Source organism: Eptesicus fuscus, chromosome 12, assembly GCF_027574615.1.
Source record: "Eptesicus fuscus isolate TK198812 chromosome 12, DD_ASM_mEF_20220401, whole genome shotgun sequence".
Lineage (NCBI taxonomy): Eukaryota > Metazoa > Chordata > Mammalia > Chiroptera > Vespertilionidae > Eptesicus > Eptesicus fuscus.
The window spans coordinates 37,679,157-37,693,375 of NC_072484.1; the positions used below are offsets into that span (position 1 = coordinate 37,679,157).

At 41.8% G+C, this 14,219-nt stretch overlaps 1 protein-coding gene across 5 annotated transcripts in view; it reads left to right on the plus strand.

Moving 5' to 3' along the window:
* The first annotated feature begins 959 nt into the window (after positions 1-959).
* The window catches only part of RPRD1B (regulation of nuclear pre-mRNA domain containing 1B), an 83,165-nt gene continuing 69,905 nt past the window's right edge, over positions 960-14,219 (plus strand). For 4 of the 5 annotated variants that reach the window (XR_008557647.1, XR_008557648.1, XR_003620667.2 and 1 more), the window contains exons 1-2: positions 960-1,243; positions 7,358-7,487. Coding sequence is in view for 2 of the 5 variants with exons in the window: in XM_008149631.3 (XP_008147853.1) it covers positions 1,093-1,243; positions 7,358-7,487 (281 nt within the window). In the remaining 3 variants the exon portion in view is untranslated. The remainder of the gene's footprint in view (positions 1,244-7,357; positions 7,488-14,219) is intronic. The other variant, XM_028157738.2, reaches the window with a different exon arrangement.

Here is a 14,219-nt window from a genome sequence, read left to right on the forward strand (position 1 = left end):
GGAATTTAAAACTTTTTTGAAAACAGTAAAGGGTTTTATTGTCTGAAACAGCGTTTCTTAAAGGTCAATGGACCCATTCACTTCTCTGCCTCCAACTCCCCTCCAAAGTTAACCTTACTTAAATTTGAGGAACAGTAAAATGGGCCCTCAGAGACAGCATGTACTTTCCCAAATAAAGCAACCAATTAAGAGCCAAGAGCAGCACAGTGTGTTTTATGACATAAGAACTGGACATTAAAGGGTGGACCTGGAGCCGAATGGGAGTCCATCAGGTGAGACGGAGGGGCGTCACCTTTGGAGAAAGAACAGTAAGAGCTACCGTATGGAGGCGGGAAAAGTGCACGTGGGTGGCTTGGCAGAGCAAAAAGCTTTGCGCGGTGGGCAGCCAGGGAGCAGTGTTTATGGAGGAAGAATGCGGCCTAGATTTTGTCAGGTGAGAAAGCCTCCCTCCATACCCAGGTCATGGTCTCGGCCTCAGTGTCCCCTCGGGATCCCCTTCTAAGGGCCACCAGTTGTTGATCTCCCTCCTGCTCCCGCCACTCTTCCCTTACCTCGTCTTCCAGCCTTTCCCTCACTGTCCCGCCTCCTCCGCCCCGCCGGAAGTGACGCGTAACTAGCGCGCCGCGCCGCGCCAGAAAGGTTCTGCGGGAGCCGGAGAAAGGGTTCCAGTGAGACACACTGCGCCGGCGTGCGGGCGCGAGCGGCGAAAGCATCTTCCGGAGGCCGCCGAACTGCGTTCCTTTCCCCTTCTGTCGCTTTCGAAGTGCCCTGAACGAGGTTCAGAGAGGTCGCCGCCGCCACTGGAGGAGTGTATCTACAGCTCTGAGACCTCCCGGCGTCCAGCTACTCCGGCCCTTGCCCTTTGACCCTGCTGCACGGCGGGGTGAGAGGTCGGTGGCCATCTTGTGGCGGCGGCTCCGGCGGCTGTTACTGCGGAGACCCATCCCCCCCCCCCCCCCTGCTTGCCTGGCTGCCTGTCAGTGAGTAAAGAGTCTCGCGGGCGGTCTGGTGGGGCCCCGGCCTCCTGCCGTCGCTCTTCCCGCCGCACTGGGCGGCCCAGGCCGCTCCCTGCCGGGCCTCACCGCCGCCACCATGTCCTCCTTCTCGGAATCCGCGCTGGAGAAGAAGCTCTCGGAGCTGAGCAACTCGCAGCAGAGCGTGCAGACCCTGTCTCTGTGGCTCATCCACCACCGCAAGCACGCGGGACCCATCGTCTCGGTGTGGCACCGCGAGCTCCGCAAAGGTAAACACCCTCCCCCCACCCTCTGGAGCCCTCCCCGGGTTGTCCTCTCCTCCACCCACTGTAGGGGCCCCTCTAGCTTCTTCGATGAGCGTTGCTTTCCAGGCCCGGGGTCTGTTTGGGCTTCTGAGGTTGGAGACAGTGTTATCCCCATTTCTCGGAAAAGGGAAATGAGGCCCGGGAAGGTTTCAGGTACTTGTCGGAGGTTCCATCACCCAGGGCTCCAGTGCTCAGACTCCCAGTTCAGCCAGCCGTTTTCCCTTTGGGTTCCTCCTGACACTTGTAACTATTATTATCTGGGCAGTGTTGAGCGCCCTGTGGAGGTTACTGGCCTAGCCTGTTGTGTGCCAGGCGCTTCACTGGGCATTTGGAGTGAGAGCCAGCAGACTCTGGAGTAAGACTGCCTGGATGAGTCCTTGCTCAGCCACTTAACTATCTGGGCGCTATTGGGCGAGTTTCTCCACCTGCGTGCCTCTTGTTTTCTCACCTGTAAAAGGAGGACTAGGATAGCTGCCACTTACAGAGCCCTTATTCGGTGCCAGTCATTATGCCAGGACTGGTAGATATATGCTCGCACTCAGTCTTCAGAACAGTCCAGTGCAGTGGGTTCAGTTACTCCCAGTATAGAGAGGTTCAAGGGCCACACCACCTAGGCTCCTCTTCTCATGCAACTTTCATTGATTCTAGACCCCGCGCACCATCTAACAGGCATTCCTGGATCTCAGCCTATTATGTGCCAGGCACTAGGTTGGGTGCTTGAAAGCATGTTGGCTCCAGAGGCCACCTCTCTGGAATTTAAGCCTGACTTTGACATTTACTGACCCCAGCAGCTTAACCTCTTCGGTCCTCTGTTTCCTTACCTGTAAAATGGAGATGATGATATTTACTGTGCCTTTATCATGTGCCAGGCCCAATACTGACATCTTTACATACATTGTCATTTTTTAAATTTTCAGAGTCCTGTGAAGTAGAAACTTTGCAGATGGGAAAACTCTGAGGCTATAGTAAAGAGAACAATCTATCATAAATGGTGTCAGATGCAGTGTTGGCATTCGATAAATATCAGTGAGATGGGGTTAGTGATTGCTCACTGTGAGGCGGGGTCTTCACCTTCATGTTGCTTACAGTGATGAGTTCCATAGCAGAAAGCTGAGGACACGAAGCTTAGAGCTGTTTCGGACAGCCTATATATGATAGGCCCTTTAAGAAACAACTTCACCTGTGCTCTCTACTATCAGTGAGGTGGGGATTCTACCCTGTTTTATGGATGAGGAAACTGAAGTGGCTAAGTGATGTTTGTAAGGCCTTGCAACCGGTGAAGCTCAGACTACATCAGGCTGGCAGACACCAAAATTCAGGATTCTTTCAGGAGACTCAGTTCTAGTCCTCTAGCAGAGACCCACCTCTAAATATGTACTAGACTAAGATAGGGGTCCCTTCAGCCTTCTGGGAAGTTGGGGGATAGAGCCTAGAGGTTCCAGAACCTCCTTCATGTACCTCACTGTGCCATTCAAATATTTCTAACATCTGAGGTGTGAAAAAATGTGAATGGCTTCTATAGGATCCCATCTGGTAGGCTCTGAGTCAGGTTAGAGAGTCCATCTCAAATATCACATCTTTTCTGAAGCCTTGATTCCCCACTTCACCCTACTTGAGTTATTGGGGTGGTGATGGGGGAACAATTTAGAAAGTGCATTCATTTATTAAGCTCCTTTAACCCTAATCTCACGTGATGGAAAGTTATGGCCAGCATTGTTATCCCTATTTTATAGATAAGAAGATAAAGGTATGAAAAGATTAAGTGCTTTGTTCAGGGTCACACAGCTGGGACCTGAACCCAGAGCTCTTTGACACTAAAACTTGTGCTTTTAAGTACCCAGGGCCTCAGTGCACTTAGTAAGTGAATGTGATCATAACCTTCCAACCAAACCTGTAGCACTTTTATTAGAATTAATCACTACCTCCCTTCCGACATCAGTTTAACATTTACACTTGGCCCTCTGTATCTATAGGTTCTGTATCCAACCATGGATTGAAAATATTCCAGAGAAAAAGTTATGTTGTTGCTGATGTGTACTGTGTAGTTAGGTCTAGGATGGTGGCATCTGTACTGAACATGTCATTATTTTTTCTTGTCATTATTCCCTAAACAATATAATGTAGCAACTACTTACATAGTGTTTATATTTTCCTAGAGGCTTAATGCATGAAGATTCATGCAAGAATGGGCCTTCCTCCCCCTGGCTGCTAGCACCACCTTCGCTCCGGCCAGAGCCGCCTTTCTGCTCCGGCCCGGAGCTGCCTTTCCCCTCCAGCCCAGAGTCGCCTTTCTGCCTTCCCACGCTGCCCAAAGGCCCAGAGCGAACCTGCCATCTTTGATGGGTTAATTTGCATACTCACTCCCGATTGGCTGGTGGGTGTTGCAAAGGTAACAGTCACTTAGCATGTTACTCTTTTATTAGTGTAGATGATATATAGCATTTGCACATCCTGAGCAAATCCTCCTATGTATTTTCAATCATCTCTAGATTACTTATAATACTTAATCTACCTAATAAAAGAGTAACATACTAATTAACCATACCTTTGAGATGCCCACCAGCCAGTCAGGAGTAAGTATGCAAATTAAATCAACAAAAATGGCAGGTTAATTTGCATACGCAGGTGCCGAGTGGCTGGGGGCAGGGTGAGGTGCTTGCATCATGGTGCACGACTCCAGCCGCTCTGGGCCTCTGGGCAGTGTGGGAAGGCAGAAAGGCGGCTCCAGCCAGAGCTAAGGCGGTGCCAGCAGCCAGAGGAAAGAAGGCCCATTCTTGCACGAATCTTTGTGCATTGGGCCTCTAGTATATAATCTATAATAATAAAAGCATAATATACAAATCGACCCAACAGCCGAACAACAGAACGATGACCATGCTATGACACACACTGGTGCCAGGCCAGCCAAGGCAGGTGTGATGCGATTGGTCTGCGGGTGTGGGGGGCCCGCCATCACCCCACGATCGCCATGCAGAGGGATGCCCAAGACACCCTCTGCTGGGCAATCGAATGGGGAGGGTGTAGGGTAGGGACAGACTCTGCGGAACTGGGGAATCAGTGGGGGGTGTGGTGGTGGACACAGGCAGTGCCAGGCCAAGGTGGGGACGGGCAGGGGGCGGGGGTGAGGCTGTGAAGCTGGCAGCTGGGGGAAGGAAGGCCTACTCTTACACGAATTTCATGCATTGGGCCTCTAGTTTTATATAAGGGACTTGAGCATCTGTAGATACTGGTACTGGCACAGGGGTTAGGAGGATGGGGAGGTCTTGGAACCAATACCCTTCCTCTCCACCCCAGAGATAATACTGAGAGACTTCTGTATTTCATTCTTTCTAGTTACCTCTTTTTCACTAGGTTGTGTTTTGAGGAAGAAACTAGACCTCTTCGTTTCTTTGTAACATGTACAGTATTTAGCATGGTACCTGTTACACAGTGAAAAAGTTGGTTAGTAGCAGTTAAATTGTGGTCTCTGACATTTTGAATAAACACATACAACTTTCTGTGATGATAGAAATGTTTTATCTCTGTGCTGTCCAACAAGGTAGCCACTTGCCACAGGTGGCTATTGAGCACTTGAAATATGTGACTAAGCAATAAAAATTTTAAATAAATACAATAAAAAATTTAGTTCCTGAGTTTTGCTAGTCATAATTCAAGTGTTTATTCATGTGGCTAGTGGCAGCCATATTGGACAGTGCAAAGCTAGAGGATGCTCTTCCAAGTATCAGGACACAGCTTCCTAATATCCAGGCTTCATGAATTGAAAATGCCCCGACACTAAAGTGGAAAATACTTTGTGCCCTAATGTTCAAATTGATCCCCCCTTAGGTTCTAGCCAACTCTAAGTCTTTATAAGTGGACAGTTCTGTCTATGGTCAAGCCAATTTCCCTAAGATGTTCACAAACTGTCTCTGAGTTGCCTTCAAAAAATATTTACCAGATTTAAAATGATTACTCTTTCTTATGTAAATACTACATCTATTGCCGATGTATTATTTTATTTTCTAAGACTGATTCTTAATTTATCTCTTTGAGGTCTAGTCTCTCTTTCTTTTTGAAACTGTTCGGTGTAAAATACTCTTAGATGAATATTTTTTACTAATTTTTTTTATCTTGTCCTGAATGCAAATAAAAAAGCCTTTTTTTTTTTTACAAACTTACAGAATTTTCTAGATGTCAAAACCAGCCAAACAGTGAAAATTTTTGATCAGCTAGTTATTTAAACTTTGCCTAATAACTATTTCAACCAGTTTGGAATGGGCATCAGTAGAGTGTGAAAAGATCTATTTTGTCATATTGGAAAGAATCTGAACAAGTGAGCTGTCACTTGGAGCTGGAGTGGAGGGTGTGTGTGTTGTGTGCTTTATGACTGTGTTTAAGTGCTCTAGGGCTTTGTCATATCACCTTTACACACATGGTGCTTATTTGACTGTTCAGGATGCTGAATGTGGAAGGATAAAGTTTTATCCTAAATAAGTACTCATTGCTAAATTTAAGGATGATGAAAAATAATTGGTGGTGTTGATAGTGAAAACCTTGGCTCGCTGGCCTCTTAGCTATCATATTTGTAATACTGAAAAATATATCAAGTCTTGAATATCCATAGCATTTTATAATATGAATTCTGGGTTTTTTAACATTAAGCATATGGAATTTGTAAAGCTTCACTTTTGTGAAGTTAAATTTGCTTTGTTGAAGTTCTGTTTTACTTTTGAATCTATTAACTTTCATGGCATTATAGACTTGGTAGTTTCACTTATTGCAACATCCCAGAACAAGGTTTGCTTTTTACCCCTTAAAAACAAAAACAAAACAACATTTTGTCATAATCAGACCTTTGTAGCAGCATAGCTCCAGGTTTTTATTATTTCTCACCAGTTAGTCATCAAAATTAGGTTGTTACCAGAAGGTTTATACAATTCGGTATATTCATATTTAATATTTTTTGAGCACTTTAAGTCATCAGTTTAAACTATAACATGTTCTAAAAATCTTGTTTTTAACTTGGGTTATTCTTCAGTGGCTATACTTAAAAGTGTCAGATGTCCTAAAAGTGTCAGAATTTATACATGCTGTGTGCATTTCAAAGGAAATTAGTGGTTTCTGAGAGAAGTGGAGTAAGGACTAGGTGTGTGTAAAGGTTAACATAGGACTTGCTTGAATTTTTCAGGTACTTTGGCATTGTGTTTTAAGAAAATTTAATGTTTTGAACTGTCTGATTGTGTTCTTATTTATTTCCTTTAAAAGAAAACTCGTATCAAAAATTGTAATTATGTAACCTTACGGTTGAGAAATTATGTGCATAATAGCCAGGAAATTCAGTAATGTTCCCTCAAGCAACTGTAACTCAGACATATTGCCTGAAATTTTTATGGTTTAATAGATGATACCTAATATAGAGTAATAGCAAATACTACAAAGAGTATGTATAAGAGAAAAATTATGTTTTTTGTGGGACCCATAACTTTGCATATCCAGATTTCAGACATGTTTAAATTTTCATTAAAAATGTAGCATTAATGTATATTTGTATTTGAGGTATAATATCCATTGGTGCATCTAGAGATTGCTCTGGATTTTAGAGTGGATGTAATTGATGATGGGTATTAGAATGTTCAAAGAGAAATTCTCAGTCTAGGAGCATAAATTACAAGAACCCACCTCAGTTTTTCATTCTGCAGTATTTGACAATTAATAGTGAGTTAGGAAAGTTCATTTTTACAATAAAATAAATGAAAACCTTGGCTTTAACATGTCTTCTGGAGAATATTGACTGCTTATCCTTTAGGAATTTTCTTCAGATTATCTTCATTTTTACTGCTCATTAATTACCCTGGTTAAAATAACACAGAAATGAAGATGGTCCATTCTTGTTTTGTTTTTACAAAAATTGTATTCTCAAACCTCTTTTGTTAGAGATGTCAAGGAGTTCCTTAGTTTGTTTTTCAAACACATAGCAGACTTGACCTCAAATAGATAATGCTTGTCTTAATAGTATATAACTTAGGAGTAGCTTAGGGCAGAGAATTGTGAATTGAGAATTTCCTTAATGTAAGTTAAATTATCTTTTCTTTTTTCCAGCCAAATCAAATAGAAAGCTTACTTTTCTATATTTAGCAAATGATGTCATCCAAAACAGTAAAAGGAAAGGACCTGAATTCACTAGAGAATTTGAATCTGTCCTTGTGGATGCTTTTTCTCATGTTGCCAGGTATGTTGTCCCGTTTTTTGTTCTATTTTTAAATACATTACCTTTCCTCCTTTTTGTTCTTTTCTTTTTCAAGATAAACCTTTGTAAATTGATAACTTGTACTTTACAGATGTGCTTCACAGAGTGATGCAAAGGCTAAGTTATGGTTTTATGTTTTGCTAGGCCCTTAAACACTGCCTCAGACATATAAACATTTTGATGCATTAAGGAATTCAGTCTAGCACTTGAATCATCATTTTCCCTAGATGTAGTTATTTATTGAATTCATTTCTTGAGTATGGTATATTTTTCTTTGTTTTCGCTGAATTGTCTCTAGCTTATGATCAAAAAACATAAAGCCAAATAGTACAAGGGAACCTTCCAGTAATAAAACCTTATTAGCAAGAAATTAGTTACTTATGCCTTTATTTTTACCTACTTCCTTCTGGATGTCTGGTTTACTGGAAATAGTGGCCATTACTGTCACTGCAAAGATAATTACTAGTGTGGAAAGTAGATATTTGCTCTGGCTATATCATATGAAGTTTTTGCACTGTTGTGTTTTTTATAACAGAGAGGACTGGAGCATAAAGCACACATATACCTAGTATCACAGAAAACATCCATTTGATTAAGAGTTTTATAAATCCTTCTTATTCATTTAAAAACAAGTTGTTTTTCTATACACACAAGTTAGTTGCCTAGGAAGAGCAGAGAAAAATGATTTTTCACTAGACTTATTATTCAGTAAACATAAAAAAATAAATGTCTTTGCAAAAGGAAATTGGGACGTACACAAAGGAGACTAGTGGGTTAAACAAAAATTGTTCTTGGGTCTAAAGTGTACGTGAAAGGTCTTAAATGTGAAAATAAGTCTGCATTCCATGAAAGATTTAAAACATTTGATGGAATAAAATGAGAAATCCAAAAGGAAGAAATTACATCTAGATTTCTAGAGGTGAAAAAAAAGACTTTTGTTTGTTCACTACATAGCTGGCTCGCTCTTTTGGTGAACATGGGCACTGAAGAAAATGTGTTATGAACTTGAATAAATTGATGAACAAAGAAAATGTATTATGAACTTACCTCCTTATAACAGAGAGTAAGCTTAGAACAAACTACTAGAGTAGCTGTTTGAAACTAGAGTTAGATAGGCTTTTTTCTTGTTTTGAGGAGATTTCGTTCTGTTTCTTAGACATTGGCTGTAGCTCTGCCTCTAACGCTGAGTGACTTTATATGTGATACTTAGCTTTTTGAGCCCAAGTTTCCTAATTAGAGTTGTGAGGCTAAAGTAAAACTGGTCACCCTGGCTGGGCAGTTCAGTTGGTTAGAACCTCGTCCCAACATGCCAAGGCTGTGGGTTCCATCCTGTTCAGGGCACATATAAGAAATGATGAATGCATAAGTAAGTGAAACAACAAATCCAGTCTAGCACTTGAAACATCCTTTCTCTGCCACCCCCCCCCCCTTTCTTTCTCTCAAACCCCCCCCCCCCCCCCTTTACCTTTCTTCCTCTCTCTCAGATCAATAGGAAGAAAAAAAAAATGTTCTGGCAGGATAGCTCACTTGGTTAGAGCCTTGTCCTGATACACCAAGGTTGCAGGCTCAATCCCCAGTCAGGGCACATACAAGGTGGAAAAAAAAGGCAAAACAGTATGTTTGAAAGTACATAGTACAATGACTTGTCCAAGGTCTTTGCTATTTCATAGGAATGCGCTTAGTGAAGTGTCTGGCACAGAGCTGCTGGGTTATGTAGCTTTTTTTTTTTTTTAATATATTTTATTGATTTTTTACAGAGAGGAAGGGAAAGGGATAGAGAGTTAGAAACATCGATGAGAGAGAAACATCGACCAGCTGCCTCCTGCACACCCCCCACAGGGTATGTGCCCGCAACCAAGGTACATGCCCTTGACCGGAATCGAACCCGGGACCCTTCAGTCCGCAGACCGACGCTCTATCCACTGAGCCAAACCGGTTTCGGCAAGGGTTATGTAGCTTTAAGGGGATACCGTTTATGTAGCCTTGCTGTGAATGCTGGTGTCCCAGGAGCTGGGCAACATTTTAGTCTGCCCTGGCACAGAGAGGGATTCAGTAAATATTTAATGAATTAGTTAGTTAATTTAGGGTATAGGAAATTGACTAAAATAGTTTTCTGTAGCATTATTAAATGTAACATTTTTATTTAAAAATTGAACAGTAATCGTTAGCTGCCCCAAATCCAGAAAAGGGTTAATAGAAGGGGGTGGCAGAATGAGAATGAACAATAAATACCAGGATAGAAAATCCCTTTTCTACTTGGTAACATCTTAAGACCCATCCAGGAGGAACTGTGGCATTGTGAGGAAGTAAACCTGGTCCTTTTTAATTAAAAAAAAAAATCCCCAATTTATTTATTTCATTATTATTAGTACTATTATTATTTGCATTCTTCTAGTTCTTTTAGTGTCCTATTTGAGTATTATATATGGGATCCCCATGTTTCCAAGCCCCCTCCCCCTACCATTGTTAGACAGAAAGTCCAGCCATTCCACTTCAATACTAATGTATCTTATCAGTAGTTAGAAGTGCTCTCTGTATGGATCTCCTTTGGCCAATTGATGAACAAAGGTAATTGACCTATTACTATTGACCAGAATCGATTAGGAATCCTATATAATAAAAGGGTAATAAGCAAATAGACCAAAAGGCTGAACAACTGGTCGCTATGATGCGCACTGACCACCAGGGAGCAGATGCAGGAGCTGCCCCCTGGTGGTCAGTGCGCTCCCACAGTGGGAGCGCCGCTCAGCCAGAAGCAGGGTTCCCAGACTTCGAGAGGGCTCAGGCTGGGCTGAGGGACCTCCGCCCCCGCTCCCCGCTTAGTACATGAATTTCATGCACCCGGCCTCTAGTCTATGATACTTTTCTACCTCTTCCCTCACCCCCCATACTTCCTAAATGAACCCTTTCAAGTCAGAAAGCTGCCAAACTCAAGGGGTAGGTTTAATTTGGATAGCGGTTTAATTAACCAGACTTTGAACTTTTCCCTCACACAAATGACTTCTTGTTTCCTTCTCAGTTTGGAGATGGTTGTGCACCTTAGTTTTCTTTCATTCAACGTGTATTTGAGTGCCTTCTGTGCACCCAGAACTGATGCAGACAATGGGGAGCAGCCATAAATAAGGACAAATAAATGAACAAGATACTTTCAGAGAGTGATAATGTGGACATTAATAGAATAAATGGCATTCTAGAGAGGGCTCTTTTCTAGTGTGAAGGAAAGTCTCTCTCAGGAAATGACATTTGAGGTAATCATGTAAAGTAGGAACTCGAGGTAGAAATAATTTTGGCATGGTAAGAGGATCAGAAAGAAGGTCAGTGTGGTTAGAACACAATGAACAAAGGGAATTGTGGCATCCAGATGATATCAGAGAGGTAGGCAGGTGCCTTGAAAGTGTTTCAAAATCACTGAAAGGTTTTATACAGGGGAAGGATATATTCCCTCACACTGTTAACGATCCCTTCAGCTTGGCTTTGGAGAATGGGTTATAAGGGCCAAGTGAGGGGCAGGGACATTAATTTGGAGAGGGTATTGCTCTAGTAAAGACTAGAGGCGACATCAGCTAGGACTCTGGAGCAGTGAGAAGATTAATAACAGCTTCTGTTTATTGATTGTTTACTTTGTGGATGGATTTGCTCCCCTTCCCCCCCCCCCCCCAATGTAAACTGGTAGGGCTGGTGGGAGTGGAGTAGGAGTTGGTAGTGAGGGAACAGAAATCAAAGATTATTTGGGGGTTTTGACGTAGTGGGTGGCCAGTGGCACCCTTACGGAGAAGAGGTTTGGGAAAACAGTATGGTAGAGGAAATCCAGAGTTTTGTTTTGGCCATGTTATGTTTGATGGTAGACATTCCAAGGGGCAGTGCCAGATAGGCAGATGGATAAAATACAGGCATACCTGGTTTTATTGTGCTTTGCGTTATTGCGCTTCACAGATGTTGAGTTTTTTACAAATTGAAGGCAAGGCCCTCCACCAGCAAAAAGAATACAACTTGCTTTATTGAGATGGTTCCTTTATTGTAGTGGTCTGGAACCAAACCCACAATATTTCAAAGGTATGCCTGTCATCTGAATCTCAGTAGGGAATTAATTTTTGGAGACAAATTTGGAGTTAGCACTGTATACATATTTATTTACCATTGTGTCACAGGTCCCAAAGACCACTCCTAGGTTTGGTGATTTCAGGTAAAATCAGTAAAGGGAAAAGGTGCATGGGTTGAAGTCCAGAGGAGACTAAGTGTAAGCTTCCAAGAGGCCTTTCACGTCAGAGCAGTGATTTTTAGCCCATGTGCCACAAAAAATTTTAAAACATGCAATACCTGATTAGTCAAGGACACTGACCTCTTTTCCTTTAGATTGTCAGAGTAAAAGTGACAATAGCCAACACAACAATAGGCGCTGTTGTGAATGAATCAAAATTACACTTTTTTTTTTTTTTAAAGTCCTCACCCAAGGATATGTTTTTATTGATTTTGGGGGAAGAGAGAGAAACATCACATCGGCTGCCTCCCATAGGTACCCCAACCAGGGATCAAATTCAAAACCTAGGTGTGTGCCCTGACCAGGAATCGAACACGCAACCTTTTGGTGTATGGGACAGTGCTCCAACCAACTGTGCCACCTGGCCAGAGCTATGCCTATGTTTTTGTCAGATGGGAAAAATATAATTTTTGGTGTGCTACACAAGTTTAGTAATTAGTTTATGTGTGCTATGAGATGAAAAAGGTTAAAAATCGCTGCAGTGGAGTCACAGGACACATAATTCCTCCTGCATTGAATTATGGCAACATATGTGAAATGTGTACCTGGGAAGCTCATTAGAGACTCAGTGCCCAGGATTTTTATTGTGGTTGGCCACAGGCATCCTCTGCCAATATTTCAGAAAGAAAGCAGGTGTTCAGCATAAACCATATTGTTTGCACAAATAATTTAGGAACAGTAAACCACCCTTATTAGTTAGGAAATGGCAGGAACACTTCTGAAACCCAAGTTCCCAGATGCCTGCCAAGGGCCAACCTTGTAAGCAGGCCTTTCTAAGGGTAGCAGTCTCAGGCTTGCTGTGTTAACTCTTTTCTGTGTTAACAGTTGCAGAGGAACATTTCTGCTCCAACTATACATGAGGTGCTATTGGAAGTGTTGGGATACTTTGAAAAAGTTCTTGCCCTTAGTAGGCTACCATAGGCCTACTGTACATGGGATAAGACAGAAATACAGAAATTAGAGTAGTTGTACCAAGGAAGTGCCATTAAAACTGCAGAGGAAGAAAAGGCCCCAAGCTGGCGTGACACTCCAAGCAGCAATTCTGTGTGTGTATAATACACACTTTTTACTTTTTAGATCAATTTTACAGTGATTCATTTTATAATCAGAATTAAAATATATAGTACTAAGTTGTGTTCAACATACTAAGTTATGTATATAATTATCACTTTCCAGTTTATTCATTGATTAGTGGCAGTTATTTTTTGGTGTTTCTTTAGTTAAAGATTTCTCAATTTAGAACCGAATTAGTGCACCATGAAAAGATAACTTCTTTCGTTATAAAAACTACTTTATTGCTTTAGTTGTATTCAGTTCTAGGTACTAAAGTGCCTTCAGTTTTTTTAGAGCTACTTATGGCAAAATCTCATCAGTAAAAAAGATTTCTTGACTATTTTATCTGTAACTTTGAAACTTACCGGGCAAAACCTTGACTTAATATAGCCCTGGTTAATTACCTTCACCAATTAAACTAGAGCCCCCTTTTGGACTTAGCCTTTAGTGGTGAAAGCCTATTGAAAATGTCTTCAGGTTATAACAGGTTTGAGCATCAATTTCCATTGTATAATAATGTGGCTGAAGCTGTGCTTAAATCAGTCTTAAAAGTCTTAATTGAATCCCAAATACCTCCGGAGATGGTGGGTGGGTTGGTGTAGTGCCACTCCCCTCCCTTTTAACGAAATCCTAGGTAAGAATTGGTTGTCATGATTAAGGTTTATCTTTCTTTTAAGTGAAAGGAGTATTTGCAGAGAACACGTTTTATGTTAAAAGTACCAAGTTCTGATTAGTTATTATTTGGTTAATTGTAATGACTATTTTTCTAAACCATACATTTGATCAAATCAGGGACTCCCTTTGTCTTCAGGATAAAGGCCACAGTATGGCATTCAGGACCTTCTATAATCTAATTCTATTCTAACCCTCTAGATTCTTCTGCTATTACTTAAGCCACCTGAATCACTCACAACTTCTCCCTCTTCACCTTGTTTAATACTTTGAGGGTTCCATTCAAAGGAGAGGAGATAGCATGAACAAAGGCACATGTACGAGAGAGAGCAAATTCTGAGTAGAAAATATATATGGTCCAGTGTTGCTAGAATGTGAAGCCCCAGGTAGGGTATGGAAAGGTGAAAGACTATTGGATGGAGCCCTAGAGGTCAGGACCTAGGCCTAATTCATTGCATTCCAAGCATAGTATTTCATAAACCTTAATGAATGAACAGGTGAGTGCTATAGTTGATGTCTGATGTTGGCATGAATTGCCTTGATGTAGTAGGATGGTTGCTTTAAGTTAACTAATTGTATGGCTTACTGAAACCTATCTAAATTTTTTAAAAAAGATTACAGTTAGACAAATATTTGTTGAGCTTGTTCTAGGGTAGAGATAGCAAAGGGGTGGGACAGATCCCTGCTCTTACATTCAAATGGAAAGAGTGCAAAAAACAAGTAAACTATAT